The 11,537-nt window shown below is 40.3% G+C and overlaps 1 protein-coding gene across 1 annotated transcript in view; it reads right to left on the bottom strand.

Annotated features, from left to right (window-relative positions):
• Window positions 1-4,892: 4,892 nt before the first annotated feature.
• unc13c (unc-13 homolog C (C. elegans)) overlaps window positions 4,893-11,537 on the bottom strand; it is a gene marked incomplete at its 5' end in the record, with an annotated part of 113,607 nt that continues 106,962 nt past the window's right edge. Inside the window, 3 exons of the mRNA XM_080499578.1 lie at window positions 4,893-6,456; window positions 7,356-7,515; window positions 10,076-10,168. Of these exons, the coding sequence (XP_080355704.1) occupies window positions 6,171-6,456; window positions 7,356-7,515; window positions 10,076-10,168 (539 nt within the window). The 3' untranslated portion in view covers window positions 4,893-6,170. The remainder of the gene's footprint in view (window positions 6,457-7,355; window positions 7,516-10,075; window positions 10,169-11,537) is intronic.

Below are 11,537 nucleotides of genomic sequence, written 5' to 3'. Positions count from 1 at the left end.
ACACACACACACACAAGCCCAGGTTGGATGCTTCATGCTTGTCAGGCTGTTGCTCATACATAACAGCTGGCTGCATTACATTAGCACACAGATGGACATGTTCTTGTGGCCCATAACATCCGCATAATGGATCCTCCTCTTGTTGAGCCTCACCGTGGTTTTATCCCCCTGTCACATGCTCAATTAGTTGCCCCCTGGATTTCACAGATAGCGTATTCTCTGCAGTTTAAGCCAACAGTCAGTATTTCACAATGTTTTGTATTTGTCTGCCGTGAGTTTGTCCTTTGCGACAAGCTGCACGGTGATGAAAACTCCCGGAGGAGTTGACAGTATGCAAATGAGAGGTCAAGGTTGTGCAAGACAATGTCATTTTGTATCTTGGCAGATCTGCAGGGGGAACAGTCAGGTTAGTGTTTTCCACAGATTTTCCTCACACAATTGAGAGTGACGGTGTTTTCCTTTCCGATATATTTTTTTGCTCCCATTTATAGAGTTTTTTCCCCGGCCTCCAGTTTGTCTGATTGCACAGTGACAAAACAAACTGACATGAGTTGCATAACCAGCTCAGGCAAAGGAAACGTTCAAATGTGTTTTGAAATGAAGACATACTTTCAGGTGAAATGTAAGACAGGGACATTCTGAATGCACCCCCCCCCCCCCCTGTCTTTCTCAAAGTAATGATGCAATTTTCTGCAATGTTTCAGACTGCGCATCACAAAGTGAGCTACATTATTTAAAGAGGCTTTTGTGCTTGATGATAATTTCCTCTGAAGTTTAACCTATTCTACTCAGCGGTCTTTAATTCATCTACTGTGTAATGGCAAACATAAGGTGAATGATCCATCCATCCATCCATCCATCCATAGATCCATACATCCATACACCCATCCATCCAAACAAATGTATGCTCTGGACTTCCCGCAGAAAGACAAGTCTCCAGGAATGCTCCATGGTCAATCAGTAATGACACTTATGAGGGGTCCTTTCAAACATCAAACTGGTCTCACACACGCACACGCACACGCACGCACACGCGCACACGCACACACACACACACACACACACACACACACACACACACACACACACACACACACACACACACACACACACACACACACACACACACACACACACACACACACAATCATAAAGTCAAATCAGAGACATCAGCCTCCTACTGACTATAGCAGGAAACCAAAGAGCCCAGAAAAAAAGACACCCACAAAGGTCCAAACCTGGAATCAAGTCACCAGGGAAAGTTGCAGCTCTGCTCAGTGTAAACTGAAAAGGTCCTGATCCAAAGCCGTGACGGTCATGAAGACCTCCTGATTTTATGTAGTGTTCGCTCACACCTGTTGTTTCTCATGTTCTTTTTTGCACCTCCTTCCCAGAATTTTACTTCATCTGTAAACACCAAAAACAAAGAAGAGCTGGAGACACTAACACATTGGCTTACTTGACCTGGCCGTCGTCTGTTCTGGGTTCAGTGATTAGACTCTTTGCGGCCTTTGCACCAAACAAGAAGTCATGTCAAGAATAAGCAGAAGCAAGATTTCATCAGTCTCAAAAGATAAATAAACCATGGCTTGTGGTAGCTGTCACTTGTTTTTGGAGATCGGTCTGTTTTTGAGCATCTGAGTGTGTTCCATGTCATAAGACAGCACCCCACGTGGCTTATGTGAAAAAATAAGAATGTGGTATGATGGTTTTGCCAGGTGACGTCTTCGGGGAGATTTGCGCATCGTTTTCTTGTGGGTGTTGAAAGACTGGCAGTAAGTAGAGCATAACTGATCTGGAAACTCTCATCTCACCCATCGTGAATTACATAGAAAAAAAAGAAGCAAAGTCTTCATGTTTTGGGAAAAGGATTACAGAATCTTGTGGGAGGATCTGTAGGTGTATCCCTACATGGGAAAAACGGTAATATCTTCAACATTCTGCTTGATATAAAAGTACGCTGTGTGCAGTGTCCTGGGGGGAAATCATGTTTGTTACCTGGGAAATCACAAACCTCTGATCAACCTGGAAGTTTTTGTCTCTGCAAACCTCAACAATATAACATATATGCTTTTACATCAACTTTGTATCAATCGTTTGTGATTTCAAAAATGGTAGTGATGTGGCCTTTATTTTGAACTTTCTGTAAAAGTACCCTCAGACAGTGACACAGTCACATGAATAACACTACAAAATAGACCAAGAGTGTATGAAGTAATAACTGTCTGCTCTGCTGGATTAGATGTGTTTGTTGGAACGTTACTATGTCACAGCAAAAGAAAGAAAAAACATGTTTTAAAGCTGAATGTGAACGATTTGAAATGAATAGGTCGTCCCACTAATGCAGCATATTTCCAAGGAACAGAGACTTCTTGCATTTGACCAATCATAAAATGATAAGCCTGTGGCATGACCGCTTCCAGAGTCATAACATTGTGTAGGTTTGGCATAGTCCTGCACCTTCTGTTATTTTCAAGCTATAAATTCTTCCAGTCTCATGAACAAAAAAGAACCAGATCTGAATAATTCACAAAATTTCAACACGTCAGCATCTACAACCATAAGACATGTGCTCACGGTAACTTACACATATTGTTTCTCTTGGTCTGCTCACCACCACATGACAGGAAGATGAAGGCTGAGGGGCGTTAAGTGGTCACCTGTGACTTGTCCATTTAGGAGAGGGATCCATGTCTTCAAAGGAAATGATTGAAACTATTTGATGTGAAACAGCCAGAGGTGCGTGTGATAATCTTCAGGTTTTATTGAGTGGATCTTCAAAAACCACTCCGACTCACCACTTTAAATAAATATAAATTAGGGTGAGTGAGCAGTTTGGCAGCTCCAGGTAACAAGCATCTGTCAGAGATAACCACAACCCGTTAGCGTACAACGAGCCTCAGTCGGGTAAGGGAAGAAGAGGACCATGGATGGATGAAAAACCTGTGTGAAAGGTTTCACATTGTTGTTAGATTTCTTTCAGTGTGTGGTTGGAAGGCTATTGTAATAATGGCAAATAATATAATAATCTGGGTCATTTCAAATGTGATAAAGCCAATAAAGTAAGAATTAACCAATGGTGTAATAAACTATTTCAGCCAGAATCATAGTACTTAATCAATACTTTGCCAAGTTGTTACTTTATTGTAATAATACATTTCTAATAAATAGGACTCTTAAATAAATAGGACATGCATTTATTAGTATTTTTAATAGTTTTTTGTGCAACTATAATTTGAATTCAATTACTGTATAAGTATGCTAGATGGCAAGTATGTAGTTGTCACATTCATTGATTGACAGTATGCAACACTTCCTTTTGATTATGTTGGAAAAATGTTTATATTACATTAAATCATTGCTTAATTACATGGCAATGATCAAACGTAGTAAATTATTGGCCATTATTACATTATAAGTTGCTACACTCAAAACTGTTATCTTGTAAACCTGATGAACATAGCGAGAGAAAGCCTGTGGTAATTACTTGGGCTGTCGATGCTTTTCATTTCATCCAACTGTAAATCGTCTCTTCTTCATTCCAAAAGTAGCTGTGTTGAAGTCCATTTTGTTTCCCGTCTTCCGCTCGCGATGTGACGATATCACTTTAGCTTCTACGGTTTCTATCAGATCGAAGGTTACGTATACGTGCATCGGTGTGAAACAGGTTTGTTCATCCAGTTTCTTGTAATCAGATGACAGATACCTGATGAAGGATGTTTCGATGACCACTTGAATAATCTGATAACTCCGGAAATCACATTGTGCATGGAAACAGTTTCCATTTTCTGTGTGGTGCTGCAGCTTCAGCACACTGAATAAAGAGACACCTAGTTGCAGGAGCTTCATCTAAGACAATCTGAAACACAGAACAAAACTATATACTGCTTCTGACTTTTCCTGGAAAAGTTGCCATCAAGAACTGGATTATTCAGGTCACAATCACTTACAAAACAATGACCTTCATTATTCAACACTGGGTAAGTTACTGATGTGTAACAACGATTCAGCGATAGTCAATCGACATAAACGTGTTCCGGCCCAGTGGGAAGGAATCAGCAAAAGCACAGAAGCTGATGAAAGTAGTACATCTAACAGTTTTCAGCAGTGTAATGTCACCTAGGACCACACACCATAGTATTATTACAATCTAAGAACGAATCCTACATTACTGTAAGGACACCCTTGTTCACACAGCCCAATGCATTTCTACAGAAATCTGAAGTGGGCAATTCATTTTTACAAGATGATAAACTGTGGCCCGAACAGTAAATCGAAGCTAATTTTAAAACAAATTAGTACATCCCTTATAAAAAAGCAGCATGTACCATCGGTTTGATAAACCAATGTTACCAATCTGCATGAGTTAAGTTCTTTTTAAGTGTTTTTTCTGGTAATGACAGATGAAATTGTGGTCATCAAACCACCGCTGGGCCAGACAATGTTCAACTTTAGGTCTAAATGGACGAGTGAAAAAATGCTTCTTGAGACAGATGTTTGGAAATGTTCTGCTTCCAGTCAGGCCACTAAATCCTACGTGCTGGTCCTGCACATGAAGTGTATTCATGCTATTTGGACCAGTGGTCAGACCAGCATACACACACACACAAAAGTGAAAAGCTCTGCAAACTATTCATCACATAATATAAGGAATGGGATGAGTGAATAATATCAGATTGAGGCAAAGTTATGAAAATTGTGAGAATAAGATAAATACATCAGAGTTAAAGGGAAGCTTATTGGACAATTGTTGAAAATGACCCGGATGTTGTACCACATTTGCACATACTTTATGCACATAGAAGAAAAGTAGACTTTTGTACAATATCTCACTAAATATATTTACATGACATACAATTCGCCATCAGTGCAATACATAGGAATGTTGCATATTTACCAAATGTTAGACTCTTTCCTTTATGAAGAAAAATAATTCCAATGACAGAAGCTGATATAATTAATGTGTAAAGTAACATGTGCAACTCTCATATTAGTTAACAGCTTCAGAGGAAATAAAAAAAATAAAATCTTAGTACCACCCTATCAACAATCAAATATTAAGCATTGAAAAAGTAATAGATCACATGTACATATGTATCTTCATACATGTAATGAATTGCTTTTGTACAAATATTTTATATAACTTTGGCAGTTTATCAGGAACAAAGTTATCGGAAAAAATATGAAACAATAATATCAAACTGTCAGCAATGTCATGTAAGCTTGCCTTCCAAAGCTCATGTTCACAGTGGTCATTCAGAAAGGCTGGAAGCCGATGGCCAAAATGAAAGAACAAAAAAGCCCAAAGAAAAAGAAAAAACATTTCCACACTTTCTGCTAAAGACTGGTAGCACTGGAGGCTGTCGTCATTGTTGTCATGGTTATAAAATTACAAACACCTATGAAGGTTTACATAGCAGTCATCGCCATTTAAAAAAACACGGTCTATTTTCAGGTCGGACTTAAAATACAAAGAGTTTGAAGGCAAGGGGACAGGACCCTGCTCGGCGGTCACTGTGGAATCATGGGAGAGACATGACCGAGAAGAGGACATGCACAACAGTGCTGTGTGGAAGAACGTGAAGCCAAAAAACGAGGGGTGCAAAATGAACAACTCTGCAACAATCAGAACGCCACACGGTCAGAAAATGACTTACACCGGACAAAATAATCGAGCAAATTTCAAACATACTAAGTTCACCATAATTCATATACGTTGATTTTGTTCTTTTTGTTTTTTTCTCCACTGGTTTGGCACTTTATTGGAACAAATCTCTGTTCAAAAAGACTAAATGTTGTACAAAAGGTATCATGTCTCATTAACATAACTCGTAGAATATAGTACTTAATAGTAAGCATACGGTAAGTAAACACTTGTACATACTGTAGTTTTAAAATGAACATTCCAACAGATGTTTTACGCACATGCACGAAAACAAACAAACAAACAAACACAACTCACTCTCTCTCTCTCTCTCCCTCTTTCACTGCCTCGCCCCATCTGGGCCTCCCCTGCTTCTCTTTGGACAACCTCTTCTTCCACTGCCGTTGTTTCCCATCTTGCTTCCACTGCTTTCTGGCCCTCCACTGTTCTCTTTCTATCTCTCGCTTTAAGACAACACAACTTGCTTTGTTTTTTTTTCACACTGCATTTTTTTTTTCACTCTGAATTATGACACTTCCTCCGCTGAGCGCGTGTCGGTCTTGAGACGCACAAACTCTTTGGCCACCTCGTCGTGGGTCCTTTGAGAGAGTATCCTCATGATGGTGAGGCCGGTTTCGTCCATGGAGATGCTCTTCACCAGCGGGTAGCAGGCGGAGCAGCTGCCCTTGTCCGCCAGCTCTCGGAGCTGGATGACCGTCATGCCGATGATGCGGTCCTCGCGGGCAAAGCAGTAGTCCTTTACTGAGACGTGCAGCTCGTAGGCCTCCGGCCCGTGTTCATTACTCAGAACACTGGGAGAAGAGACGAGGAGAGAGGTCGAAGTCAGAGACCGAAAACAACCAGTATGGACAAATTGAATGGAGATTGCAAATGTACAAGTAATGGTGCAGTCAAAAAAGTATAAAAAAACAAACAATTTTGGCCTTGTTTTCATTATTCGTATGTGAGTTGAAATGGGTCAATTCAAGCATGTTGTGTGAGTGAAGTTGATATTTCTTGTTAGCAATCACTGTTCACGAGGCAGTTTCTAAAGGCTGTTTCTTAATTTTCTCGGAGAACTTAACAACCGTTTAAAATTCCACTGCCAACGCCAGGAGAGTCGCCAACAGCTCTGCACTGATGCCGTAACCACTCACGTTAAGCTCACTGTTGCCTCTGCGACTTGGCGTGGCGGGAACATGTAGTGCTCGAGAAGGGATAAGACTGCAAAAGCAGTCTCTGGATTCTCCTCAACCGTGTGAATATGAAAAACTGAAACGTTGTTCAACATTTTGTTTTCTTTTCAAAGCTCTGCAAACATCCCCTGCAAACGTCTGCAGACAGAATGGCGAGTTGATGAAATCCTGATTGTTCCTCACCTTGGAATTCCAAGTTGGGGTTCCATTTTTCACTAAAACTGGCCAATTTTGATGTTTGGTTGAGATTTCAGTGCAGCAACCTGCAGTGTCAACATTGTTTTATTGTGCACAAGATCAATCAAACAACTAAATTATGAAAATTACAACTGCCACACTGGGCTGGCATGCCTCAAACAAGTACCAAGGTTTCTGTTGAGATGGTATTATATTGTTTTTGTTCAAATTAAATTTACCAAATGGAAATAGGTCTTTTCAGAGTATAGACTTTCTTGAGTATATTCGATGATTGAAGGGGATGGATCGAAGCACCAACCAGGAAACACAATACTCACTACTGGAATGTTTCATTGTACTTTGGTGACCAATTGTTATTCTTGGTCTTGGTGCTGAATTTGCGCTTCTTGTCAGCCAGGTGTGGACCGATGGCGTTGACCTCTACGAACGGGCGGAACATGGCGCTGGTCTGCCAGATGAGGTTGTTCACTCCCACCACTGAAGATCACAGATGAAATCAATTGATGACACAGTTCAGAAGAGAACAAATAAAGACCAATATTGAACAAGATGCATCCAACAAATAATAAGTTGTATTCCCAGCTCTGATTTCTATTTTTAGGCTGGCAGTTATCTTATTCCTTCAGATAACCAGAGAAAATGTAGAAAATGTTGTATTACTCTGGGATACAGAGTCTGAACAGGTACAACAGAGCCTGATAGCACGGCCATTTCCACTTATCTGGAACATTAATGGTAAACATCTCAGGGTGTTAGTCCCTGTAAATCAAACTGCAAGGATTTCTCGCCAGACTCAACATCCTGCTCTGACATTCCCAAAAATGTACAAAGGATAAATCCACCATGAAGGAGACAAGAGATGCTGATTGATACAGCAGGTTCGCCAAGCTGTACTGCAGCAGCAGTGTGCTGTCACAACTGCTCAATTTTAAATTTCATCCTTTGCTCAGTGATAAGCACAAGTGATAATTCTGGAAAATGTGGACATAAATGAAACATAGTTCTGTTTCTCAACCTGTGAGGATGAAATGCAAAAAAAAAAACATGTATAAATATGATCAAAATTATAACCTAACCAAACTAGCAATCATATTGTCACGGTGCCAGAGTTTCTGATTCCAACTGCTGTGTGTTTGTGTGTGGTGGTAATATCACTGCAGCTACGTGTTTCATGTTTTTAGCTGTGTTAAATTGTTGTTACGGAAATACCAGATCCCAAAATAAGCAGTAATAGACATGAGGTTAAAGCAGCTATGCCTATTCAAACCAATTAGAACTGAGGCACCATTTGGTTCCATCTTTTTATGACTGCAGTGAGCGAGTGTTTCTCACTTCAGAGCTCAATGTGACACGATTTCACCTTTTCCCACATGTATTCCTGAAATGGCATCATACAGACACATTCACAGAACATCTGGCTTTGGGGGAACAACTGCATTCATCTTGCTTTAGGCCTTAATGGGCTGAACAAGGATGGGAATCAACACACTTAGCCCAAAAATGAGGTGTTCAAGACACTAGACCTGCAGTCAGACGTACAAATGCGTGAACAGGCAAATAAAATCTTTTGGACAAGTAGTTCTGTATATTAACACTCAAGTAATCTGTGGTATAGTGATGTCTTTGCTTCAGCCTTTATTGGACATGCAAAAATATACATATATTTAAAGATTTGGGCAGCAACAATGACCCTGATTTACATGTACTGGTACTCTAAAAATCAGATCATTGTCTAATTTTTGGAGTTATTCAATTAATCAAGTGGTATTCAGCAAAATGTGCCTTTGTGCATGTGTACCCATCTACATCATTTCTATAGGTTTTCTTTTATAATTGTGCAAGTGTGGGGGAAAAAGTAGACAATGGAAGTGACATAGTTCAAATGTGAGTAGAAGACAAAAGACAACAAACATGACATGCAGCAGTGGCAAGTCAACAAAGACTTGATTGTTGTGTAACTGTAGGGGAGGCGAGTTTAATTTCACATTAAATGAAAACTCGACATAGTGTGTACATCTGCTAATATTTCCAGTCAGAACCGCAATAAAGAACTGAAACGGGTTAACCTGGCTTATTTGATCATTTCTACTACTATCCGGTTACTCACAGTAAATTCAGGTTCTATGGTTCTGTAAACAGGCTAAATTGTGACATTTCACAAAGCTGTTTGTCTTGTTTTCTCTCTGAATTTATTCCATATTTATTCTCAAATGTGATGACTACAACTTAACACAAAGTGGAGAAACTGATGGCTCTAAGATTGCGGGGCTGCCATTTATTTTTATGTTGCACGGAATGTGAAACTATCTGTAAAAATTTTTTTGCAGAACATCAGATTCGATGGCGCATAAACTATTGGTACTCGAAGCAAGTCGAATCATAATCAACGTTAATCTCCATCCTCTAGGGAACATGAATGTCTGAACAACACTTTACTGCAATTCCTCTGATAGCTGCTAGAACTCAGTCAGGGTAAAAGAATTGAAAACAACCAGCGGAACTGCACTCTCATACATAAACCCACGCTGCATGTTGGCTTTATGATAAAAATACAGGCAACAAAAATATAGATGACTCAGATTCATAAATCATATGTTCCAAGGCTAAGGTACCACTTTTTATAGCCCGATACAAAAAAAAACAAAACAACCAAAGAACTTCCACTGTCAGGCCTGTTTTTTGGATTTTGTTTCTTCCGTCCATCTTCGATAAGCTTTATTTAACCAACACACTGACAATCACACCGACGGGCATTTCTAGAATCTCCAATTAACCTCAAACATGGAGTTTGGGAGGAGTGAGGATACGCTGAGAAAACAGACAAAGACAAAGGGAAAAACATACAAAATTCACACAGAAGCAGTTTTGGAACTGCACTTTCTCAATTCAACATTATCGGATCATGCTGATCACTGTGGACAAAGCAGCTCTCTCTGGACAACTGAGATTGAGTCTGAGAATATTAGCAGGTGTGAATACATTTGAATAGAAATGAGGAAAAACAGGCCTCAGTGTAAGAAAAAAAAAAAAGACTCACCCTTCACGCTGACTTTGTGCTCTCCGGTGCCAGGGTGAGAGATGAGATTCACTTGCAATGACGCCTCCCCCACCGATCCATTGGATGACTGACCTGGACACATACCAAGACAGCAACAGGAGAATTAGAAAGGCATAATGAAGAAAAAAAAAAAATCCAAGTAATGGGGAAAGATGCAGAGAGGAAGCCAAGGAGAGAAAGAGAGCGATCAGCTATAAAAGAGACAAAATCCAAACCTGGGTGAAGCATTTCTTTTTTTTCTTTTTTGGTATCAAAAATGTATTGAAAAAGCTGTGTATAAACACCTCATGGTGTGTCAAAGCTACAAGACTAAACTTAAGAAAAGCAGCAGGAGAGTAGACTTGAATTCAACTTGATACAGCAGCACCCTGTTAAGCAAAGCCAGGCTTTCCTTTAGCTTCAGGCTGAACAAGAACAATCCGGGAAAAAACAACAAGAAACATGAAATATTCTGTCTGGTTTGAAGGCCTAGAGAAAAGGCAGGTGGCTTGGAGGAATTCACGAAATAAATAATGCCGTACATGATGAAATCATCGAACTGTTTCACTCAATGGGAATACAAAACACAGGTTGCACGCAACTTATTACCGATTGAAAGCAATGCAATCAAGAAGCAGCAGAGATGTGACAAAGCTAAACAAAAACATGACAGGTGAAAAGGCTTTAGAGATGGCATTGTGCACGGGCTGCACAAACTGTGAAAATAAATCCTTGCACCACCTCCTTCTGCGGCCCTCTGTATCACCCCTCGACCAGGACAAGCATGCTCAACACGGGGAGGCAAGTGCCACTGTGGTTGATGAAGGTACATGTAGATCCAATAGCTAATCAATATGTGCCGAACACGCAGTGCCCATTATAGCTGGTAATGAAGAAACAAGCCTCGAGATTTATTGTGACGATACCCCGGGAGGCCGGGGGAAGGGGAGAAACAGACCCCGCCGCTGCTGCTGCTCCTGTTAAACCCTGGACTTGCCGGGAATTAACAAAGCCATGCCACTGCACATTTCCCTCAGCTATCCGTTTAAATAGTGCTACAGCTGAATTGATTCTGTAACTTTTCTGCACAGCACACCTAGTTAGTGCCTTAACAAACAGATGCACACTGCAGACAGTGAGTCTGGCAGTTTGAGAGACAGTGTGAGTAAGACAAATCATGGACAATGAAGATAACAGAAATACAAAGTGGATAAAACAAAGGTGGCAGAGTTGGGTCAGGGGACTAGATGTAAAGATATGCAAAAAGATAGGATAGTGTGTACGAGGCATTCATTGTAATGGGACTTCTTTTTTATTAAATGCATCACTTCCATCCTCATTTTGGATGTTGTCTCACTTGCACAGACAGAACATTGTCAGATGTAAGCCTAGAAGCTAATAACCTTAAACAATGAATCAGCGCAGAATGTATAGCCAGACGAAGTGAGTGTAAACAATGTCA

This window comes from Blennius ocellaris (assembly GCF_963422515.1).
Source record: "Blennius ocellaris genome assembly, chromosome: 1".
Taxonomy (NCBI): Eukaryota; Metazoa; Chordata; class Actinopteri; order Blenniiformes; family Blenniidae; genus Blennius; species Blennius ocellaris.
This window is presented reverse-complemented; position numbering and strand designations above follow the sequence as displayed.